Genomic DNA, 25998 nt, shown 5'->3' with positions numbered 1-25998 from the left:
CCAAAACAATAGGGTTAAGACTTCTTTATGTTTTCCTTTCAACAGTGTCTGTCCAGCACTTCTCAGTTTTGAAAGTTTGAGTAACTATAAATTTTCTGCAGCACTTCCTCAAAGACAAAGCACCATGCGAAAAATGCCCTTCTGAGTGGACTGAAGTCAGAGATAAAAGCTCTGGTTGTGGCTGTGATTCTGAAGGGACAATAAAGTTTAGACATTTCAGTCAAGATTGTCAAGATTGCTTATTCCTACTGATAGTCCCTTTCTTAATTCCAAACAACAAACCTCTTATTTTTAGCACAGAACACCACAAAAAGCAAACTTCATCGCTTAAAAAAATAACAGAAAAACAAACTAAAACACGTTCTGGATAACTTTTTTTTTTGGATAACTTATTGATGCAGGTATTATATTTTTAAGGAGATATTTTGAGGAAAAGATCTTTTTTTTTTTAAATAGAGACTTCTTTGTTTTGTTTATGTATTTGGTTGCACCAGGTATTAGTTGTGGCAGGTGGCCTCCTTAGTTGTGGCTCACCGGCTCCTTAGTTGTGGCTCCAGGGGTCCTTGTTGTGGCTTCATGGGTCCTTAGTTGCGGCTTGCCGGCTCCTTAGTTGTGGCATGCATGTGGGATCTAGTTCCCTGACCAGGGATCGAACCCAGGCCCCCTGCATTGGGAGCGTAGAGTCTTATGCACTGCGCCACCAGGGAAGTCCCTGAGGAAAAGATCTTTACATCTAAGAAGAGACACTCTGCTTCGACACAGTGCAACGAGGTCTATAAGCCACTTACACAGTATTTGTTAATTTCCAAAATAATCAAAATGGGACATTTAGAAGATGTGATGGGATTATTTTCCACATTTCTTCCCTAACCTCTAATTCCTTTTTTTTTTTCTTTTTTTTTAATTCCTTTTTTATTTACTCAAAGATATCCCTTTTTTTCACATAATTTATATTCACTTATTTCATTTTTGATTATTCCTTCTGCTGTTAGACCTATAATCTCTTTTTTACATTAAGAGTTAAATCCTACCTCACACCTGTCAGAATGGCTATCATCAAAAAGAACACAAATAACAAATGTTGGTGAGGATGCAGAGAAAAGGGAACCCTTGTACACTGTTGGTGGGAGTGCAAATTGATGCAGCCACTTTGGAAAACTAAAAACAGAACTAAAAGTAGAAGTACCATATGACCCAGCAACCCACTCCTGGGTATATATCCGAAAAAAACGAAAACACTAATTTGAAAAGATACATGCACCCCAATGCTCAGAGCAGCATTATTTACAATTGCCAAGATACAGAAGCAACCTAAGTGTCAACTGACAGATGAATGGATAAAAAAGATATGGTATGTGTGTGTGTATATATATATATATATAATGGAATAGTACTCGGCCATAAAAAAAAAACCACGAAATTTTACCACTTGCAACAATGTGGATGGACTTAGAGGGTATCATGCTAACTGAAAGAAGTCAGACAGAGAAAGACAAATACAGTATGATATCACTTTTATGTGGAATCTAAAAAATACAACAAATTAGTAAATACAGTAAAAAAGAAACAGACTCACAGATAGAACAAACTAGTGATTACCAGTGGGGAAAGGGAAGCAGAGAGGGGCAAGATAGGGGTGGGGGATTAAGAGGTATAAACTACTATGTATCAAATAAGCTACAAGGATATACTGTATAACACAAGGAATATACAATATTTTATAACAACTGTAAATGGAGTATAACCTTTAAAAATTGTGAATCACTATATCGTACACCTGTAACTTATATAATATTTTACATCAACTTTATATCAATTAAAAAAGAAGAGACAGTATCAAAAAAAAGAGTTAAATCCATTAACTCTTCTACTTGTTACATATAATATTTTTAATCCCTGTCTTTTGGAAATATATCCCAATATTGAAAAAAAAAGCTAGTAAACTAGAGATGCAACTTATTTTAAAGCTAATTTCACTTACATAGTAACTCTGAAAATTTGGTTAGCAGGCCAATGTCACCATGTATTTACTGACATAAGGTGTTTTGAATGAGGATGCATACTTCAGGGTAAAATATTGAAAGCAAGAGTGCTTGATTTACATGTTGCTGTAATGGGGAATAGAACAGTTAGTCTTAATTAATACTAGTGTGGAACAGAATTGTTCTTACCAGTATAACTTACACATATACAATCCCCACAGCAAGGGTCTGTTTACTGGTATTCTTTTCTAGAGGTGCTTAAATAAAAACGAAATCTGCAAATATATTAACTGATTACATAATTTAAGTAAAATTTTACCTAGTGTTCAGTGATATAAACATTTAAACTACACAATTAGACACTGATGTTAGATGGTCAAATAGAAAATTAAAATTAAAAGGGATTAAATACCCCCTTTCCCCATACCCTCTCAGACTAAACAGTTTTTGATAGGGGATAACTGTATTTATAAAAGTAACGTCATTGACCCATGCATTTATTTTTATAATGTATACATGTGACACTTAAAATTCCCTACTACAATGATGCATCAATTTGAGATTTCAAATGACATCCTAATCCGTTTTCAGTTTTGCAATGTTCATGACAGCCAAATTTATTTACTACTTACGACATGATCTCTTTATGATATACAGGTTGTACATGATCATACTTCAGTCATCTAAGTCAGAAACCAAACTAAAATCAAATCCTTCTTGGGCAAAATAATTTCTCATTGAGCACAATCCTTTAGTCTAGAACTCTGTGTATATTTTTCAAAGAGAAGGCTCCTTTTGGATTTGTATAGCATACATTTATGAATTTACGAAAGAACTTCTACTAAACTTGGAATCAGTGGGTTTAGAAGAGTCACAAAATTGCCCCTCGTGTAATTTCTGAGGATAATTTACCATTACCACCCATTATTTTTCAAAAGATAACTTTTGTTTCTCAAACTGTTGTACACAGAAAAATACAAACTCTTTACATTACAACTGAGAAATTTATTGATACTTCTTCATAAAGTAGTAAGCAGAATTAAAGTAAAGAAGAAATATACAGCTTAAAACAGTTGAAATGATCCTAAAATTTTTATGACAATTATACATTTATGGCCAAAATAAAAATGAACAGTTTTTAATAAATCACTTTAAAAATTTTGCTCAATAATTTACCTGAAATTAAACAGATACAAGGATAACTAGGATAATGCCACTTTATCCTTCTCAAAAAAACTGTGATCCTAGTAAAACAGTGGTTCGGTTCTGCTCCCCACTCACAAAAGCTACCTCTCCATTCTATCACTTATAAACGTGTTAACAATCAGCCTTTACTGATTTGTAAGGATGCCAATTTTGGTTCCACTTAAAAATGTTTCCAGTAGGCAGTCAAAGATATATGACTTAGCTGGTCTTACTCAGAAGAGTCGAGGATCAGTAAGTATCTCAACGTATCGGTCATGGCTTTCTTCTCAGTGCTCACTGAGGTCAAATGTCCTCATATAATTATAAATGTTAAAAAGTAAAATTACATCTTAGCAGTCAAAAATTTATATATTTTTTATATATTTACAGTATTGTACATATTTACAAGACCACATCCAATAGTGAAATGTAAAAACAAGAGACCACCTACAGAGGCATTCATTTAATGCCCCAACATTATTTTCTTGTGCAAACTGAAACTTGCCTCAAACTTCTTATAAAGCTATAGACAGTCAACATTGCGAAGGCCACCATCCATGGTTAAAGAGCCAAACCTAAAACACAAAAGAAAAAAGGCGATCTCAAAAGATTCATTTATTTGGCCTCCAACATTTTAAAGAAGAATATCAAATACTTTTCAGAGGAATAAACTATTATTTTTAAAGAGTTAACCAACTATAATTTGCTCTATTTCTTACTGAAACACAGTGCCACTATCATAAATATGTGAAAAAATACAACTCAGTGGCTTGGGAAGACTTCTTAAGAGAAAATGGGGGAGTAATGTAATCTAGAAAGTGTTAGAAAGAGCTGGATAATTTCTTTTGGTGGGGTGGGATTTATAAGCAAAGATGTGGAGTTGGGAGTCAGGGACAGTAAGGAATGGAATCTTGCTAAAACAGAATGTTACTTGGAGGAACAGTATAAAATAAAGTTGGGTGATTAGGCTGGGGCCAGACTATTATATTCTTTTAATTCAAGTATGAATTTAGACTTGACTTTTTAGGTAATAGGAATTTAGAAATTTTTGAGCCAAGGGAGTGGTATGATTAGATCAGTATTTGGGAATATTACTTTGGCTGTAAAACCCATGACAGATGGGAAGAACTGGTTAGGGAAATAGGTAGTAGATTATTATCATGGCTCACAAGGTAGGGTGAAAGGAGATCTAAATGAGGTTGATGAGGGGGAACACAGAAACGTTTGAAGGAAGATTACCAAACTTGATGAAAGGGAGTAAATAAGAGTGAGTGTCTAAAATAATTTATGGGGACTTCCCTGGTGGCACAGTGGTTAAGAATCTGCCTGCCAACGCACGGGTTTGATCCCGGTCTGGGAAGATCCCACATGCTGCAGAGCAACTAAGCCCATGCGTCACAACTACTGAGCCTGTGCTCTAAAGTCTGCGAGCCACAACTACAGAGCCCGCATGCCTAGAGCCTGTGCTCTGCAACAAGAGAAGCCACGGCAATGAGAAGCCTGCGCACCGCAATGAAGAGTAGCCCCCATTCGCTGCAACTAGAGACAGCCCATGCAGCAATGAAGACCCAACGCAGCCAAAAATAAATAAATAAATTCATTAAAAAAATAAATAATAAAATAATTTATGTTCATGGTAGGAGGAGAAAGGGGAAGAAGATGAGTAAATTACAGGGGAGACTGAGTTGGGAAGGATGATGTTAAGTGATTTTAGATACAAAAAAATCTGAAGTGATAGATATCCATATGGAGACAGAGCACAAGACCTGGCTAGTTCTGGCACAAATCCTTAAGTGGTCATTTAATATTTAAGTTATGATTCTGCCATGTCTGATTACCCATGTATTGTCAAGCCTGCAAATAAAACATGACTTATTGGACATGCTTTGGGAAGTGGGGATTTTATTCCACAAAACATGTGATTCAATATAAAATTTTGTTAAAACATATTTTAATAGTCTTTTCTACTTGCTAATCTTTAGCCTTTCAGAATAAATTTAGGATTTAGCTAAAGTTGTGAAGAAACTATAAACTGCATAAATGTATAAAAAGTTATAAAGAGTTAGATAATTACTATGTAGATGCTATAAACCAATAGGAAACCAATAGAAAACCAATAGGAAAAATACTTTAAAACCTAATAGGCAATTCACAGAAAAAAAATTGAATAAACCTATAAAAAGATGTTTGACATCACTATTAACCAAAGATATGCAAATTAAAACAAGATTAAAACAAGATGTTGGTTTCTACTAAACAAATTGGCAAACATCTAAAAAACTGGTAACATTCAGTGTTGACAATGGGACTGTAACAAGCCGTTTAGAGAACAAACTAACAACGCCTATCAAAATTCAAATGTGCAGGGTCTTCCGTGGTGGCAGAGTGGTTAAGAATCCGCCTGCCAATGCAGGGAACACAGGTTTGAGCCCTGGTCTGGGAAGATCCCACGTGCTGCGGAGCAACTAAGTCCATGCACCACAACTACTGAGCCTGCATGCCACAACTACTGAAGCCCATGTGCCTAGAGCCTGTGCTCCAAAAGAGAAGCCATCACAATGAGAAGCCTGTGCACCGCAATGAAGAGTAGCCCCCACCCACTGAAACTAGAGAAAGCCCGCGAGCAGCAACAAAGATCCAATGCAGCCATAAATAAATAAATAAATTTATATATATATAAAAAAATTTCAAATGTGCATACCCTTTGACCCAACAACTCCACATCTAGAAACATCAAGAAGTCAACCTTTCAAATATTCTTACACAAGCACATGAAGGTATATATACAAGTATGTTCACTGAAGCATGTTTTGTAACTGTGAAAAATTAGAAACAACTTAAATGCCCAACAAATAGGGATGCAAAAATTGATATGGCAGATCCATAAACTAGGATATCAGGCAGCTGCTGAAAATGAGAAAAATAGAGCTATATGTATGGATATGAAAAAGTACCCTTGATATACAGCCTTAAGTGAAAAAAGTGAGACTAAACTAGTATGAACAGAATGATTCCATTCTTATAAAACACACATGCACAACAAACTATTAATACTGATCACTTCTGTGGGAGTGGGGAGGTATGAGAAAGAGGAGGTGGGGTCTTTTATTTCAATTTTTACAATTATATATTGTTTAAACATTTTTTTACCAATTCATTACATTCACTTAAAAAAATCGATAATACTATAGAAGCACCTGATAACTTTCTGCATGTAGCTCAAATATCATGTGATTTCCTGACATTTAATCTTTCCAAGCCTTATGAACATGTTTGGTCGTTTATTTGAGAGAACAGGGCTAGTGGGGAGATAGGAGGCTGGGTTCCAGCTCCAGTTCATCTTTTCAGCTATGAACGTCAACACCTGTGGAACATGGACAAGGACTATCTGCTGTGCCCTGGAATGCAAGGCTGGAATGCACGCTTAGTGAGGCCATGCAGCGTGAAAGTGCCCTGCAAGTGTACAAAACACCACATAAATGTGAAATCCTTGTGTTAATATCTTGCGGGTGAGAGGACCTGTGGAGAAGCACCTAAGGGCTGGAAAGAGAAGGCTTCTATTCATGGGCCAAATAGGACTTAACTTCTCTGAGGAACCCAGACAAGGAAACAGCCACCAAAGTGGCTTTATTGGCTCTGTACATTTTCCAACTCTCTTTCTCCTTGATCTATTAGGACTCTGGAGATAAGCAGACACTCAGCTCCTCAAAGAACTCCATGAACAGATGGCGCTCACGTGCAAGGAGGGGTTCAGAGGGCTCTGAGTTACATAGCACTGATCAGAGTGCTGGCATCTCCTAAGCAACTCTGAATCCAGAATTGAAAATGATAATTCTTATGAGAAAATGTTTTGAAAAATGTGCAAAAGATTTTCGTTTTCACAGACTGATTCAAAGAATTCTATTAACCAGTGTTTCTATAAAATGCAATCAATCACAGTTGACTTGTCTTTATCGAAAGAACCCCAAACACATTAAAAGGCACCATGAAATTCACAAAACCTAAGGGTTCTGACTTAATATTCCTTTCCCACTGCTTAACCTATTGATACAGGAAGACAGACAGATACAAGTATAGATGTATGTTTATGTACTCAATTGCATATATAATTACAGGGCAGAATGATCTTTGTATTACTCACCTTTCTAAAATATGATTATTTTCAGCAAGTTCTTTAACTACCCCTTCCATTTCTTCCTTTAACTTCTTCATACTATATTCAAAATAAAGATAAAAGTACCTGTGCTCAAAAAAAGTATTCAAGTGTTTTACAGTTTATATTTATATATAGTATGTTTAGTTCTCTAGATTGATCTAAGTCATTAAATAATATTAGCAAATGTATTCATAACAAATATAAAACATTTCAAAATAAAAGAGCAAGATCACAAAATGAAATAAAAACAAATGGAAACACTACAGTTACCAAATAATAAATTTCTTACCCAAGAGTCATTTCTACTAATGTGTTAGAACATGGATAAATTGGGGTCATGGTATGTTTGATTCCACTGGAGGCTGCAAACATTTTCTGTGGCAAAGTTTCTTGTAACTAAAACATCAAAAACAAATAAACAAAAAACCATATCAATCACAGAACAGAATACTTACTACAGATCTTATATCAAATGTTACAGGTTTTAATAAGTCCTTTAAAGCTTTAAGTTTTAATTTCAAAACCATCAGTGATATAATACTTAAAACTTTTTAAGAAAAACTTTGCTTATAGATGATTTAAAAAAATGGTCTATCAGATGTTTTTCACTGTAAAACATCTTAAAACTTGGCTCAAAATACATACCACAAGTGGGCAAGCAGAGCTGAATATAGGCATATTATACCCTATTTCTCTCTTCTCAATCATTATCAGATATAAACTTAGAAGAATTTTATTTTAATTTTTCCTAGTAGGAAAAAGCCTTTTTTTCTAGATAATTTTGAAGCTATACCTCATTAGTATAGTCTTGATACTTTGATACTTCTTCTTCAATATCAAAACACTGATTAGTTAGCGATAATAACTGTTTCCTAAGATGAAGCATCTTTCTGAAAACCAAAAAGAACCAATTAATAAGCAGTCTAATATTATTTTTACTTAAAATATATAATATACATTAAATTATATATTGTGCAGACAATCACTAATCACCCCCCAGAAAGTTTACTTACCTCATCCATTCTTCTGACTTATCCAAAAAAGCCTCGTACTTTTTAACACATTCATCTGTAAAGTGGGTCATAGCTTTTGTTGCATGATAATACAGTTTCTGCCTGTAATTTAGAAATAATCAGAGGCTTAAACCAATGTCACTGTTTCTATTTCCAATATTAAAGAATTTTCAAATATATGAAATTTATTTCCTGTAATGACCGTTGTGGGTTTAGAATATTTACGGTAAAAAGCCTAAGGTTTCTAAGACAGACATTATAGCAGTAAGAGGAGAAAAAGAAAGTTGATAGTGGAGAATGGTCAAAAACTATTTATCGAATGAGGTTAAGGTTAAGGAGGTGGTTAAGTCTGCCCTTGCCTATGTTCTCCATTATCTGTCCTTCTGCAATCAGAGCACAGGAGGCAGAAGAAGACTGCCCCCTTATTCTCCCGTCTCAGTAACCTCTCAACCAGGGGCCAGATGAGTGGGCCTCAAATATGTGCACATACAGTAACAATTCTATAAAGCCAAGACTAAAATGTATTTTTTATTATGATTAATTCCAATGTTAAGAAGAAACATAACCAAAAATAATTATTAAACATAATCTGGACACTTACTTATCAAATTTGTGGATTTGTTCTTCATTATAAGCTAGTCCTAAAAATAAGAATATGTATTACTCTTGTAAATGTAGAATCATAAAATCACATGCAATTTTTTTTGAGATTATTACTTCATAAAGGCTAAGAGTTTAAAGCAGATGTCACAAACTTCTGACCCATGGGTAGATACTGCCCACAAATGCTTTTATTTGGTCTGTACAGTGCTAACGTTAAAAAAAAAATTAACTGCCAACATTTAAAAATCAGGATATTTCTAATAAAGTCTATTTCTAGCTTCTCTTGAGGCCTAGGAACACTGGAAAAACAATCAGGTGAATGTGACTAGTGGCTCTTCCCTTCACATGGGGGTGGGGGTCCTCCTCTCTAGTCCCCCTCAGTTTCCACGGGCCAATCTCATTCCTTTCCATTACGTGCATGTACTCTAGAGGTTTCAGAGCTCTGATCCCTGATTTGAAATACTCAAAAGGTTGGTTTTAAGGATAATTTTTAATACATTCAACCTCTTCCCTGACAGAACCAAGTCTCTGAAATAAATAACTTATGTAGACACCGTTACAAATATACCAAATTAATTCAACCAAATTACAACTAGTAGGGCTGACTCAGATTAACAAATGGAAAATTTTACTTACTACGTTCTGCTTTGTCTTTTTTGAACTGATAGTAAATCTCTGTAATGCAATTTAACAGGACTTGTAGCTTTTCTACACTATTTAAGAAAGAAAAATCCAAATAAATTAATTGAGTCAATGTGAAAAAGGACATTTAATAATAAGAGCAGAAACTGCCAATGCAGTTATAACCTACTGTCTATCTTTTGGATGAGTGCCTTCTTGATGGGTCCATGTATCTGCCAGCAATCCACCTGGAGATAATTTGCTTTCAATATCCTGAAGACTGGTTTCTATTGTTCCCTGAGAACTGGAAAGCTAAATAAAACCAATGTGTTCAGATCCAGATTACCAAAAATCAGAAATGATCATCACAACGCCAATGGAGCCTAAAGTTTGAATAACATTTCTTTTGTAGATTACTTCAGTTCAAAGTCAGAATAATTATTTTTATCTTTAAATGCAAGGACAGTTTCTTAGGTTATATTCCACCAAGAGTACAATATGATAATAAAACATGAATATTAATATATTTTATAGGGCTTCCCTGGTGGCACAGTGGTTAAGAATCTGCCTGCCAATGCAGGGGACATGGGTTCATGCCCTGGTCTGGGAAGATCCCACATGCTGTGGAGCAACTAAGCCCGTGCGCCACAACTACCAAGCCTGCGCGCTAGAGCCCACGAGCCATAACTACTGAGTCCGCATGCCACAACTACTGACGCACGCGCACCTAGAGCCTGGGATCTGCAACAAGAGAAGCCAATGCAATGAGAAGCCCGTGCACTGCAGTGAAGAGTGGCCCCCACTTGCCGCAACTAGAGAAAGCCCGCACACAGCAATGAAGACCCAACGCAGCCAAAAATAAATAAAAAATCTTATATAAAATATATTTTATAAAACATTGCGTACATCTAATATTCTTTTTTTAAAAAACATAGAAAATACTTTTTTTTTTTGCAGTACACGGGCCTCTCACTGTTGTGGCCTCTCCCGTTGCGGAGCACAGGCTCCAGATGCGCAGGCTCAGTGGCCATGGCTCATGGGCCCAGCTCTCCGCGGCATGTGGGATCTTCCCGGACCGGGGCATGAACCTGTGTCCCCTGCATCGGCAGGCGGACTCTCAACCACTGCGCCACCAGGGAAGCCCTCAAATTAAGTTTTATGTGGTGGTTTATACTGCTACCAGCAACAAACAAGCGTGCCCTTTGCATTCTGCTCGTGTTAGCATTGGCATTATATATAATTCTTAAAGCCTTGCTAATTTGAAAGACAAAATGGTATCTTACTGTTATAATACGCAATTTTCTATTACTCTTGTGGTTGAACTTTTTTTTCCAAGAGTTTCACTTAGATCTATTCATTTTTAAATCATTTCTAAATGTTCTCTATTTACTGCAGATTTAATGTTTTCCTTATGCATTTGTATGAGCTATTTTCATATATATAAAAAAACCCTTTATCTCATTTTCTCAATCTATTTGTTTTTTAATATTATTTTTTTTAACATAAGACATCTTGGGAATTCCCTGGCGGTCCAGTGGTTAGGACTCCGCACTTTCACTGCCGAGGACCCAGGTTCAATCCCTGGCTGGGGAATTCAGATCCTACAAGCCGCGTGGTGTGGCCAAAAAGGAAAAAAAAAAAAGAAAAAACCAAACCAAAAAACATATAGAGATCTTAAATTCTTTCTTTTTTTAATTTTTTTTTAAAATTTATTTTATTTATTTATTTTTGGCTGCATTGGATCTTCGTTGCTGCATGCGGGCTTTCTCTACTTGCGGCGAGCGGGGGCTAATCTTCGTTGCAGTATGTGGACTTCTTATTGTGGTGAAGCACAGGCTCTAGGTGCACGGGCTTCAGTAGCTGTGGCATGCAGGCTCAGCAGTTGTGGCTGGCGGGCTCTAGAGCACAGGCTCAGTAGCTGTGTGCACGGGCTTAGCTGTTCCACAGCATGTGGGATCTTCTTGGACCAGGCCTCAAACCCGTGTCCCCTGCATTGGCAGGTGGATTCTTAACCACTGTGTCACCAAGGAAGCCCCTTAAATTCTTATATAGTCAAATACATATCTTGCTTTTCATGCTTTATGTCTTCTTTAACATTAATGTTAAGAATGTGTTACCTTATATTTCTAAAATATGGAAAATATTTTATAGACAAAGTTATTTTTTACAGCATTACATAAAAGTGTGAGAAGTAGCAAGCAACTTGAAGGACCAACATTAAGGGGGTAATAAGTAAAACTATTAATAAATCAATTGGCTGCAATATCATGTCTATTTAAAAAGTAGTGTTCCTTAAGTTGGGAAAAGGCTGTTCTTTCTCTGGAGATCTTTAGGTACATCATGTTTCTAGGAAAGTTCGGATCTAATCTTGCCAGCAAAGGAACAGATTATGAGCTCACGATTGTCAAAATTTTGTAAATACTTACTCTCAACAGTTTGGTGTGTATGTCTGAAATTTCACCTAACTCTGCTGCTTCTAGGTTGATCTTCATCAACTTTTCATATCTGTATGAAAAACAAGTACAGAAAAATTAAATGAGCATAAAAATTTTACATGAGCATAGATTTTAAAAGATGTTTTATAAATTATGAGTTTTTATTATCATAACTATTTAACAATAGAATATTGAATGCAAAGCGTATAAGCAACAGATCCCAAGAAAACTTGATGTCTCCGTAAAGAAGGAATTTTATATACTTCTGCTTATAAATTTGCAGATTAAGAGATAAACTATAAAAGACAACTTTATTTCAGTCTTATGTCAGGATAATAGTCGAAATACTAGATTTCGGAAATAATGGAGGTCAAGAGTATATACTAGTTTCACTTATTATATTTCCTGTGCAGTACAAATAGTATAGCCTAGGAACAAGGCAGTTTAAAATATCATTGTTTCAAAAAGGCATTCTCAGGGGTAAGATTAATAAGGAAGAGTAAACTAAAAGTAATCTCCAAATTCTAAAAATACTACCCAAATAGAGTTCTAGAATACCTCTTCCTACTTCCTTTGATCACAGGTTTTATATTTTCCTATGCAGAGTTGTCTGCTTTGCAAGGTAAAAAAAATGAGATGTTTCTATTTCAGATTCCTTTTCCTTTTCAAAGGGAAGGAGAAAATGCCACCAAAAAGATGGTACTCATTTCTTACTGAAATGACTGAGTATTTTTGCCCTTAGGAGGAAATGACTTAATCTAAGGTTGTCCCTTAATAGAAAGACTTGCAGGGCATGCTATATCATGCCAAGGATAACTAAACAAACTAAACAGAAATGGAAAATCATTGACATTTTAACCACTATTAGTAAGGAAGTAGTCTACTTACACTTTCACAGTCTTTTCAATGTTTCTGATGCAGAAATCTAATGTGATCACAACTTCCGTCTTTTTGTGAACAGTTTCATTATAATCATCTTTAACTAATTCTCTAAAAAATAATAATATTCCCATTAGTTTATCTAAAGAATTATTTGTTTTCTCTTGCCTTTCACTAATTACACTGCTGTACTACTTTCTGTTCAGACAAACTTCTTGACAGTCTTGAAACATTATGAAAGCCAATTCACTTTTTACTACTGAAAGCATCTCTGTAACGCTTTATACCTATCCAGCGTACAAAACCATTACCACTTATCAGGTTAACAGTTTAGAAATCTAAGGCATTAAAATTATATTAAGGAACAAAACTAATCTACAATCACACAAATAAGCTGAACAGCATTACATTTTATACCACTAGAATTAATTTTTAATGCTCAGAGTAGACTATTGTCTGATTTATTAAGCAGGATGACACAGTATATAATATAAATGAAGACCTTCTGATCTATATCAAGGGCCAACAAACTAAGGACTGATGCCTGTTTCTGCTAAGAAACGTATTTACATTTTTAAAGGTTGTAAAAACAAAATGAAAACAGAATTTGCAGTCCACAAAGTCTAAAATATTTACTAACTAAAAAAGTTTGCCAACAGTGGTCTACGTGAAAAACTATTTTCTCATGACTTATTGAACTAAAAGCTAATAAGTAAAAGAAACAAAAGCTTCATGGAGCAGCGACTGGAGTAGATAGCAGCAGCAAGAGAAAACAAGAGCTGTTAGCAACAATGCTATGAAAATAAATGGAGTCAACACTTAGGTTTTTCCAAAAACCATTTAGTAAAAACAAAAAGGCTTCTTAATGGAAAGAGAAAAGCATAGGCTTACAAACTGGATATGTGAACACATAAAAAAAAATTATAAGCATAAATTTATGGGTTTAACATAAAGGTGACAGGAAAAAAAAGAGCCTTATACTTTTTTCTTCTTAGAAACAGCAGCAGAAGAACAAGAATGATGAAATGCTTCATATCTGTTTTTTCGAGAACGGAAGGACAGGTGTGAGGTGGGTAAACGTAAACTGTCACAAGCATTAAAGCCTAAGGGCACTGTTGAGTCCATTATTATGTGTGTATAAAACTGAAACACTTCAAATGACGTTGTATAGAACTAGAGGCACGATTCTTAAGAGACTATTCATTCTCCATTTCTATCAGATGGAAAGATGACATATCATATATTCATCCACAAAACGTTTCTTAGGGCCACGGGGCCACGGCAGTGAAAGCGCCGAGTGCTAACCACTGGACAACCCGGGAAATCCTATATTTTTCTCATTTTTTTTTCTTAATTTTAAAATTCAGATACTATTTGTTCCTATCTGTCTCATAAGATTTTTGTAGGAATCAAATGGAAAAAAAAAAAAAAAAACAGGGCTTCCCTGGTGGCGCAGTGGTTGGGAGTCCGCCTGCCGATGCAGGGGATGTGGGTTCGTGCCCCGGTTTGGGAGGATCCCACATGCCGCGGAGCGGCTGGGCCCGTGGGCCATGGCCGCTGAGCCTGCGCGTCCGGAGCCTGTGCTCCGCGGCGGGAGAGGCCCGCATACCACAAAAAAAAAAAAAAACAAAAAAACAGCTGCTAAATGTTTTGTAAACTGTGAAACAAATGTATTATAATAAAAATCATACACGTGACCCTACCTAGTCTGAAGAGGTAAAGCATCAATGATGGGATGATTACCAGGTATTTAATGAGGCCTATGTGAAGATGAATTTTCAAATTTCAATCCATTACTTACATCAACCATCGTATCCCCTTTCGCATTAATTCCTGATAAAGCAGCAAGGTACTGGCAATTCTACAGGCATAACACACAACTCCTGTTACTGCCTAATGAAGAAATACAAAGTGTCAATATTTGGTGCGAACTGTGGTACAGGGTAAGAAAAACTTTCACATAAAAATTTTCAAGCTTTTGTGTTTTTATCATTAAAAACACAGTAAGCTACTAATTTCTAAAAGCTAAGGACAGATATAACTGCAATAAAAATTTTAAATAAACATAATGATGGTAAAAATGCACTGTCTCAATGGAGAAAATTTTCCTATGAGTTCAAGAAAGGATACGAAGAAGAAAGAACACAAAAATTTGTCATGGGTAACAATCTAAATGAGTAATTTCCTAAATTACATAGGTGTATATAAAGATACACTTTTTATTGCTTCCACTATTAATAAGATAATTTTAATTCAGATGTTTATACAGTCATTTAATTAAATACGAACCTTAGCCATGCTGGCATCCCCATCTAAATCATAACGTGGATGTACTTTAGGGAGGGAAACTGAAATAATTAAAATCAGAAATAAAAAATTATGAATTATTTCATCCTTCATACATCAACCTCCAAATTAAACATTAACCTCTAAATTACCTCTAAATTAAATGTTAGTGGTAAAACTCTTTAATGTTCTTTTCCTGGTTAAAGAAAACCACTTGAACAAAATGCTCATTCCTTAACAAATTTCCTGCACTATTTCTAAGGAGTTTCATTTCTTTTTCTTAAATATATTCCAACATAACAAGCTCAATGCTTTCCTTTAAATCTAAATCAAATCCCAAGATCTAAACAGAAATATAAAAATCCAGGTAATTTTTTTTCACCACTAGAATTAATAATTTAAAAGATTCCAAAATGCAGATCTAATTTTTCTTAAACTTCAAAGCCTGGAAAAGTGTCCTATTCACCCTGGAAACAATAAATATTTGCTGAGATTTATGATACAGAAGGTTATTTTGAGTGTTAGTAAAATAGTAAAAGCAGAGAGCTACAATAAAACATATATGACAAACTATTTTTACCATTTTATAAACAAAATATTTAATGTCAAATTTTGTTGCACACAGGGTTTTAAATTTTACTACTACTCTAATTAACTTACAAAATTTTAATATTTATAAAAGTTCTACATTAATGTCATCATCAGTCGACTTTATGAAGATGACAATCATTTTTATAGTTTTTTTTTTCTTTTTTCTTTTGGCCGTGCCGCATGGCTTGTGGGATCTTAGTTCCCTGACCAGGGATTGAACCTGGGCCCTCAGCAGTGAGAGTGTGGAATCCTACCCACTGTACCGCCAGGGAATTCTCAGGGTTTTTTTTTTTAAATGGCTAGTAAGAACAATAAGAAAAATCCCAACTTACTTTTTTCATATATCAATCCTATTGTACTCAGAGGTTCCCGGCTTACTACAAAGATGGGATTTTCATCAGCAGTTTTAGGGAAATGTTGTGCCAGTCTTCCAGGTTCTAGAACTAAACGTCGTCCTTCATATATAAGTTCTTGATTTGAAGAAATAATTTTGGTTTGTTTATACACCAGTTCATGAAATACAGTAGCACTGTGTGAGAAAAATCCAAAAGGACAACATAATTGGGATAAAAAAAGAGGTAAAAAAAATTTTTTTAACGAGGGCCACAACATCTATTTCTCAGTGATACTTTAGATCATGACCAGTCCACAGAAATGCTGCTCTGTTGATGTGGATACCATAAAGTCTATTAAATTGAAAATTCCACATAATCTGCCTATACAGCAATCAATTCTAAAATATTTTTATGTTTGATACCTATATTGGATATGTGCAATACACAGGAGTTTTAATATTTAATAACAGGGAGCCAATATGGCAGAAAGTTTAAGGGCACAGACTCTGGAATCAGAACAGCTGGATTCAAATTCCAGTTCTTCCACTTACCACTTAATTGTTGTATTACCTTCAGTTACTTAACTCCTCTGTGCTGAGGTTCTTCATCTATAAAATGGGAATAACAGTCTCCACCTCACAGAATTGCTGTGAGGACTAAATGATTTAAATATATAAAGAACTGAGAACAATACTTACAACATGACTATGTAATGTTTGTTAAATGAATTAATAAAATCAGGCATTTTCAAAATGATGTTTTGGGGAAAAAGGTAGATTCTCCCTAAACAGATTCATGAAATCAACTAAATGTTCCAGCAGCAATGTTGTGATTCCAAACAAAAAAAAAGCCACTTTCAAAAAGCCTCTGCTGTGATTTTTGGCTCAGGCTTGGGTGGGCTTTTTATGTTCATGCACTCTTAAGATGAAATAGTGGCCAACACCTATGGTACATATCTATTCAGGCTATTAAGCACCAAAATAAAAATGAATAATATATTTTAACCAACGTTATATGAATATTATTTTATTCATTATATTTACATTATATTTAATGTTTATAATATTGTTAGATATAGATTACACAAAAATGTCTAAAATATTATTCCATCTAATTGATTCTATTCCTTAATAAATTATCAGTGAAAGTCTCTTTTTGAGTTTTATGAGGCATCAAAACTGCTGAGTCTTGTCAAACAGCAATTAAGGCATATAGAAAGGGTGTAATGTTTTTTTCCCTTTCATTTTAAAAAACATTTTTTTTGAGATCTTTGTAGATTCATGTGCAGTTGAAAGAAATTATATGGAGAGACACTATATACCTTTTACTCAGTTTCCCCCAATGGTAACATCTTGCATAAGTATAGTACAATATTACAATCAGGATCTTGACACTGGTATAATCCACCTATTTTATTCAGATTTCCCTAGTTCCACATGTAAGGATGTGTATGATTTAGTTATGTAGTTTTATCACATGGGTAGATTTTTATCACATGGGTGTAATGTGTTTTTTTAAGATAAAACAAATGGTTATTTCCCTAGTACTCAATAAGGGCTTTATGCCACATATGCAAATAATAACTACACTAACTATCTTTAAGACTTACACTTTAATATTTTTTAAGTGACAAGACAATATTCTTAATAAAACATGGCCCATTTACTAGTAAATGCTATTTGTAGTTATGTGATTATGTAATTTAAGAGAAAGCACAGAAAGGAAAATAGTCCTGTAAAACTTGCAATGTAAGAACAAGCTAATTTACCTGTAAATTTTAGAAAATTAGAAAACTAATCCTTTTACTCCAAAGATAAGTGAAAAGGAATTTACTCAGCACTCAAACGTTTTCTAAGCAGAAAGTGGGCACCTCTGGTGAAGCTGGGACATCCTTTCTACTTCCTCTCCTGATTTATGAAGATACGTAATTATTATATAACAAGACATTACAGTACAGGAAAAAAATATAAAGAGGTACTTACGTATTATAGCTATGAATATAAATTTTATGAGCTGTCATTTGTTGTAGCGAAAAAACATGAATTATCATCCGGTGAAGTATATCACTTGTTTCTGCAAAAAACTGGTCAAAACCCCAACACTTTTCCTGATCTGCCTCAAGGATGTTTGCAAGAACAGGGGTAAGTAGAACTTGAAGACCCCTAAAATAGTATTGAAAAAAGTTACATGAAGAGTGAATGTGTTATATTCTGTCTAGGTACAAAATCATAATATTTACCAACAAATCAAAGGAACTATTATTAGATTAGATTAATTTAAAATTGTAAAAAATCTGCCAACTTTTCAGAAAGCCAGGTAACCTTGATTTAATATTGCCTGTCAATGAACCAGGGGTTACGGTATTTTTATGTTAGCTTTTACAGATTATTTTCTTTGATTCTCTCCTTCCCAAGTTTCCTCACTTTTCCAAACATATTCTAACATTGTATATACATGCTATCCAGGTGAGATAAGTTGATTGGAACCCTGTGGTCATGAGGATAAGATAATGGTTTAATTTCAGGGTCATTAATGTCCTTTTAATACGTCACTCCAATACGTAATTTTTTATGTTGAATTCATACGCCTTTTGTAGTACACTTCTTTAGAAAGGAAAATTACTATAATCATTTAGCAATCAATGAATGCCAATTCAACTAGGAATAATCTTTGACTAATAAACTTAAACATTAAAAAAAAAAGAATGGAAGGACCTTTATTCTTTCTCATGCTTTCACTGAATTTTAAAATCTGCTTAAATAGACTCAATTATGGAATTTCAAGTAGTCTTAAAAATATATTCTTGACTACACGACAGACACTGGAATAATTCCGTGCCTGTTAACAGTTTTTAAGGTATGCAGTGGACATTAAAATTTTTGCCTAATAAGTATCTATTCTCCCTCATTTTGTAAGAGAATCCACACCTCTCTACTCTCTAACTCTACTCCCTGTGCATAGATGGGCATGACAGTCAGGTTTGGTGATTATGATTGGTCAGAAGTGGCCAGGTGGTAGCATGTAAGTTGTTAAATAAGAATCAACCCAGAACTCTTTGCTAAACTATCGAGAAAGAAAGTCTGTCTTTCCACTGAGCTTCCAAAGCTGTGAGAATGTGAATCTGGGAATGCCAGCAGCCATCTTGTGGCTGCCAGGAAAGAGCCTGGCTGAAAGTAAACAGAAATCAGAGAAAAGCAGAACTGAATGATTTGAAGAGACCAAGTCTTCATGACAGTCTGAATCTGAGGATTCCACTGGGCTCTGAGTTACATACACATGTGAACTTTGAATTAGAATGTCTATCTATTTTCCACTTAAATCTTGTTTCACTTTAACGAACTGGGTTAGGTTTTTCTCATTGGCTATCCAGTCTTGACTAATTAATACATACAAGAAAGAGGATGGTTATCTTTTTTCTGTGGTTGTTACATTTTTGGTAGTTGATTTTATTGCTGATTGGTAGTACTTAAAGTCCTTACTATTAAAAAAAAATCATATAATATACTTTCTGATACCTGAGCAATTTTTATCAAAAAATTTATAACTTGGTGTACTAAAGAATAATTAGATAAATAAGGCCTGTTACCCTCCTGAAATATGCAATATATAGTTCAGATTGTCAAATTATTGAGTCTGCGTGTCAGCAATATAGTTATTAAACAGCAGGTGCTCATTTCCTGACCCCTTTAAATGTTATCAGTTTTGCCTGAGATCTCCAAAATGAGTATTTTCCAAATCAAAATTTAACACAGATCACTATTATAATATTAAATTTCTGCTCTCCAATAAAGTGACCTTCTCTTGATAATTCTAGTTGCATGACACAATTTTATTTTGGAGACTTTTTTTTTTTTTAATTTATTTTATTTATTTTTGGCTGCACTGGGTCTTCTTTGCTGCGCACAGGCTTTCGCTAGTCATGGCAAGCCGGGGCTACTATTTGTTGCAGCTGTGTGGGCTTCTCATTGCAGTGGTTTTGCTTGTTGTGGAGCACGGGGTCTAGGCGTTTGGGCTTCAGTAGTTGTGACTCGTGGGCTCTAGAGCACAGGTTCAGTAGTTGAAGTGTACGGGCTTAGTTGTTCCGTGGCATGTGGGATCTTCCAGGACCAGGGATCGAAGTGTCCCCTACATTGGCAGGCAGATTCTTAACCACAGCGCCACCAGGGAAGCCCTGGAGACTTTTCTTTAAGTAACACAGAAAAATGAAACTGTCAGGGTAGTGGTTTTCAAAAATGATTTCAGCACTGGAACTACCAGTTTAAATGAGTTTTCACAGCAATATATAAAATAATAGGACATATTTTATTAGCTTGTGATATATATATAGTTTAAATAAATATTCTGAATAAATATATTTATTTACTTGTATGTTGAAAGTAATACAAAGAGCACCCACAGATTATAAAAGGCATTAAGCCAGTAAATCATAACCTGTGTGTGTTCACTTGTGGATTATACAATTCCTACACTCAGGAAAAATAGAAGTTAATTCAGTAATTACAAATTCTAAATATTGATGAGTGTCTTGGTTTTATTTCTAGAGTAAAATCTAATAATTTACTCTCAAATTAACACAACTTTGTAAATCAAATATACTTCAAAAAAAAAAAAGATATAGCAACAGAAAAAAAATTTACCCTCTACTTTTAATTTCTTTTACCTTAAATCTCTCTTTGTGATAACAGGATTCATATATAATTTGAGTTCTGGCTGCCATAATAAGTAAGACCTATATGAACATTTGAAATGCTGGAAAAAGTAGTAGAAAACTGTTTTTCTTTCTTTTTTAAAAATTTAATTAATTAATCAATTAATTTATGGCTGCGTTGGGTCTTTGTTGCTGTGTGCGGGCTTTCTCTAACTGCGGCTCGTGGGGGCTACTCTTCGTTGCAGTGCATGGGCTTCTCATTGCGGTGGCTTCTCTTGTTGTGGAGCATGGGCTGGCTCTAGGTGCGCGGGCTTCAGTAGTTGTGGTGCATGGGCTTAGTTGCTCCGCAGCATGTGGGATCTTCCCAGACCAGGGCTCAAACCCGTGTCCCCTGCATTGGTAGGTGGATTCTTAACCACTGTGCCGCTAGGGAAGTCCCGAAAACTGTTATTTCTCACCTTTTGAACAATATGATTACTTTTTGAAAATGAGGAAAATATCAAACTTCTTGAGTGTTTGTTTTTTAGAACTCTAGTTATTCCTATCTGTGCCACTATTTGTGCTATGTCATTATGAAGGTCAGCACAAGAGATACCAAGGTCCTTAGCTGGATCCCCACATAGCACACAATTCCAAGACCAGTGATTAGCAATCTCAAAGATGTATGTACACTCTATGTCCTAAAAGAGATCTGGCAAAATTATTTACATAGACCCAAATCGATCTTTATATTGCCAAAGATGAAAATCACGAATCAAGGCATATGGTTTAATAATATCTACTGAAACATTAAACAAAACAAAACAAAACTACGCTTAAGTATTTGTGACTTTAGTCAACAAAGATTCCAAACACCAAAGTGCAGAAGAGAACTGGGTACACTATACTTACCGAGAAAGACTACAAGAAACGGGCATGTCTCCACTCCAGTCAATTGGTCCATTTTCTGCTTTCTGTACTCCAGATATTGCACCAGAAGGCTTTCCAGTAATTATTTTATACCTTGGGGGGAATAAAAGCAGATTAAAATAAGTAGTTTGTTACTGCATAGCCTATCAATGGGCTTTGCAAAAATACTTCCTCAGTTGCACCTACAATTATCTACTAGATGAAACTTTGTGATTGATGTTCACAGGATCCATAAAACAATCAAAATACTTTGAATATGACTGACTGAAGTAGAATAGTGGCTGTACGATTACTTTACTTATGCCATAATTAATTTTCATTTGGGTTCTCACAGTGCCATAAAACAGCATCTTGATGTTCACAACAAAAATATTAATTTTTCCATCTGAAAAAATTGAGCAAACACAAAAAAAGTTATGTTACAGAATATCTCTAGACCATAAAAAAAGCATCTAATCCCTCTTACCCAGATTATCCAAAGGCACAGTCAACTGGACCATGAAATTACTGGAGAATGAACAATAGCTTTCTTTAAAAAAAAAAAGATAAAACTACACATAGCACAGTAACAGAAAATTTTTGCATATTGAAAACATATATACACATATAGGAATAGATGTGTGTACCAAAATTAAAAGTCAAAACTTAATCTGCTTCTCGAGGAAGGTGACAAAAATAAAGATGACTTAAAGAAAGAGATGGATGGGAAGCTAGAGAATACTAATAATGATAGAGGCAAGGCAGCCTTTCAGGTGTCAGCACTTTCCAAAACAAAACCATAAAGTAGGAGAGGAAAACAAGGTTCATGCCTTCCAGATGAAAATGTAAATCATAACACAGCAGAATCTTACATAAGTTTATAAATATTATTTCTGGCATAATTTTTTTGGTTTGTTTAATGTCTACATAAATGTGCTCTGAGCAAATTAATATATTCTTTAAAAGAGCAGAAGAAACCAGTACAACTGATTTGGACCGCTTGCTGCTTCTTCAGTAGAGGCAGCCAGGATTTCTGCCTTAAGAGATTTTTCAGAGAAGAAGGAAATTAATGTGAAAAATAAGTTGCATTCATGTGAGAACCATTTGATTGTGGAGAAATAAGCAGAGATATGTGAGATTAATGCAAGAAAAGAGAAGTAAATAGAATGAATGACAATTCTTAATCAAGGTAACGCTTATAAATTCTTGAAAAAACTTAACTAATTTTGTTAAGATCCATATACAAATACATTTATTAACATGTAAATGAGATGCTGAGGGATCATCATGGCTATAATGTGAGATGAATACATCACTCAATAGTAAAGTAAAACAGTCATTATTACTTCTTTAAGCGCTTCTGAACAATCATTAGCATCAGTATTCATAAACAGTTGAGTTTCTGTGCAAATAAAGAAAAAAATTCTTCTAATGGTATTATCTGCCCACATGGTGGTCAGATAAAATCATCAGGTATTCCTAGTTGCTTATAAGTCATGTTTCCTTTATTAGGGAGCATCACACTTTTATTTAATCTATTTTTAGGGGAGCAAGACATGCTGATACTGTTTTAAAACACCTATGACAATAAAAACATGATTAATTGTTGGACACACTTTATGTTTAATGAGGAAAAACAGAAATTGACTCTTAGCCTTCATTAATGAGGAGATTTTATAAAAAGGACACTGCTGTAAAGCAGTCTCAAGATGATGCTATACCAAAATCATCAGTACAGTAATGGATAACTTCTTCCCATGAATTTGTACACTGTCCTTGCTGGAAAACATTTAGATACCCAGGTTTTAGCAAAAGTCATCGTTACCAGTTGAACTGGTTTACTTCCGCAAACAAAAGAGAAAATATGCTTCTACTAATTTTCTGAGATGAGATTAGATAAAAGATTGTATATTTACAGTTGTGATTGTTACTTTATCATGTTTGCTTATAAAGGGCAGGGTCAAACATATATATAAAGTTCTGAGAGAAATGTTAAGATCCAAAAGAATGGCTGAACATGTTAGGCTGTCAAATGAGTTACTTCACTAAACCAAACAATCATAACCTCATAGTTTTATGTGTACATAGGTTGGCTGTTTCTCATAAGGCAAGGTCATTCACTAATTTCTTTTAACATAAAAAGTGTGGCCAATGTATGGATGAATTTTATAATAGATTTCACATCTAAAAATCCATCCCTCTTTTCTTCCATTATTTGGTTTACAGTAGTGACTCTGTACACAGTAATTATTTCCTAATAATTATGTGAGTACATAAATGTATAATGTACTAGTAAAATGCATTCAGGCTTTGGACTGAAACTGCAACACGAAAAAAATGTAATATTACATTAAACGTTATTTTTGAAATGGTTAAAGAAATCAGGTCAGTTCAGGGTAAGAACCGTATTTTTTTTTTTTTTTTCGCGGTATGCGGGCCCCTCACTGCTGCGTCCCCTCCCGCCGCGGAGCACAGGCTCCGGACGCGCAGGCCCAGTGGCCATGGCCCACGGGCCCAGCCGCTCCGCGGGCATGCGGGACCCCCAGGACCGGGGCACGAACCCACGTTCCCCGCATCGGCAGGTGGACTCCCAACCACTACGCCACCAGGGAAGCCCCTGTATTTCTTTTTGATCCAGTAATGGTTCTAGTACTCCACAGAAGTTCTATTTTTTTTTTTTTGGTTACATGGAGGAAAAAACCTGATAAGGACACAGAAAACTAAATATACAGTGCACTGAAATAAACTCCAGAAAGCAGTATATTTTTAATATGGATCAAAGACTGGATGCCATTTATGCTTTGTACATAAGATAGTTAAACATGGTATGAAACAGTATGCCTATACACTCTGATAAGGCTGCATTCTTATTAAAAAACCAAATAGCTTAAAATATCAGAAATGATGGCTAGATCAATTTTCAGTAGCGTACCCCTCTAACATGATGAAACAAAATAAGATAGAGATACATTTAAAAAATTATTTCTAATTTTAGATGGAGAAACCACTTACATCACTTCCTTATTCCTACGCGGCCCTTCAAACGGTCTAAATGGCAGTGATCCAGTAGCTGCATGGTAAAATGTTACTCCAATGCTCCAAAGATCAACAGTCGCTCCATATTTCTTCTGATGATCTTTTCTCAGCACTGCTCTCTCATACATATCAGGATGCTTTAAAAAGAAAAGAAAAAGCTACTAACTTGTGTTCTATAATACATTACACAAAAATGGGTATTCAGTGATGCCTGGAAATTCTATTATATTTTCCTAATTATTTCACTTTCCCAATCTGAAGAGGCTATTTCACATCTTGCCCGTTCTCCTCAAATCTCCAACACCGTCTCCTTCGACCCTCAATTTTCATGACCTCACTTCATAATTCAATGAGGAAATGGAAGAAATCAGAGATCAACTCTCCCTTATGTCTGTTACCAAATACCAACCTACCTGAATCTGTGTCCAGAGCTAAGCCTACTTTCCAGTTATAATGGAACTGCTCCTATCAAAGGCTAACTTTTCCATCTGTGTTGTGGGGCCCATCATATCATCTCACCAATTCTAGAAATCAATTCCTGTAACTACCACTTTTATTTTATGCATCAATTTCCCTTCGTATGGATCATTCCTTTCAGCGTACACACATGCTTTAATATCTCCCATTTAAAAAAAAAACCGTAAATAGACCCTACATCCCCTTGTAGCTATCACCCAAATCTCTGCTTCCCTCCATAGCAAAACTCAAAATAGCTGTCCACACTTACAACTGCCTTATTTCCTCATCTCCCATTCAAGCCTATGGCATTAAATATTACCTATATCCTTTAACTCCCCAAACTATCTCTTGTCCTGGGCTCTGGATTCATATATCCTACTGTTTTCTTGAATGTCTAAAAGGTAGCTTAAATTTAAGGTATCCAAAATAGATCCTTGGTCTTCTGACTCAAACCTGTTTCCATCTAATCTTTATCCTTTAAGTAAATGGTACCATCATCTACCCAGTCGCTCATACCCAAAACATATCAGGCAGCCTTGACTCCTCTCCCTCATCTCTCACATGCAATCCAGCTGAGCAAGTCATATAGGCTCTGAGATGAAAATTTAATTTTCTAGAATTAATTCGGAGGACTAGCCTGACTAGGTACACTGGGGGATACAGCAACTGAGACAAGTAGCTGGTCTGATGTTAAACACACGTCCTTAAGCACAGAATACACTATGATACAGTTGTGGAGAACAGGTGGAACTTACAGGGCATGGCTTAGGAGCTTACAGATCCAGACAGAGACTGTGATGGACATTAAGCTCTGCAGAGGACAACCAGAGGTCATACATGCTTAGCTTCGTGACATTTGTCTTTATGTTAGTTATGCGCTG

The 25998-nt window shown here is 35.1% G+C and overlaps 1 protein-coding gene across 2 annotated transcripts in view; it reads right to left on the bottom strand.

Annotated features, from left to right (window-relative positions):
• Window positions 1–2751: 2751 nt before the first annotated feature.
• The window catches only part of TBK1 (TANK binding kinase 1), a 39317-nt gene continuing 16070 nt past the window's right edge, over window positions 2752–25998 (bottom strand). For both annotated transcript variants that reach the window (XM_027106909.1, XM_027106910.1), the window contains 16 exons: window positions 24635–24795; window positions 21626–21736; window positions 18069–18248; window positions 16084–16280; window positions 15164–15222; window positions 14676–14767; window positions 12884–12985; window positions 11987–12065; window positions 9751–9872; window positions 9576–9652; window positions 8938–8977; window positions 8337–8438; window positions 8117–8213; window positions 7613–7719; window positions 7309–7380; window positions 2752–3742 (listed from right to left, as the gene is read on the bottom strand). In XM_027106909.1, the coding sequence (XP_026962710.1) occupies window positions 3691–3742; window positions 7309–7380; window positions 7613–7719; window positions 8117–8213; window positions 8337–8438; window positions 8938–8977; window positions 9576–9652; window positions 9751–9872; window positions 11987–12065; window positions 12884–12985; window positions 14676–14767; window positions 15164–15222; window positions 16084–16280; window positions 18069–18248; window positions 21626–21736; window positions 24635–24795 (1650 nt within the window). In that variant the 3' untranslated portion in view covers window positions 2752–3690. The remainder of the gene's footprint in view (window positions 3743–7308; window positions 7381–7612; window positions 7720–8116; window positions 8214–8336; window positions 8439–8937; window positions 8978–9575; window positions 9653–9750; window positions 9873–11986; window positions 12066–12883; window positions 12986–14675; window positions 14768–15163; window positions 15223–16083; window positions 16281–18068; window positions 18249–21625; window positions 21737–24634; window positions 24796–25998) is intronic.

Source organism: Aethalodelphis obliquidens, unplaced genomic scaffold (assembly GCF_003676395.1).
Source record: "Aethalodelphis obliquidens isolate GAN/ISIS:26980383/991018 unplaced genomic scaffold, ASM367639v1 scaffold8, whole genome shotgun sequence".
Classification (NCBI taxonomy): Eukaryota; Metazoa; Chordata; class Mammalia; order Artiodactyla; family Delphinidae; genus Aethalodelphis; species Aethalodelphis obliquidens.
This window is presented reverse-complemented; position numbering and strand designations above follow the sequence as displayed.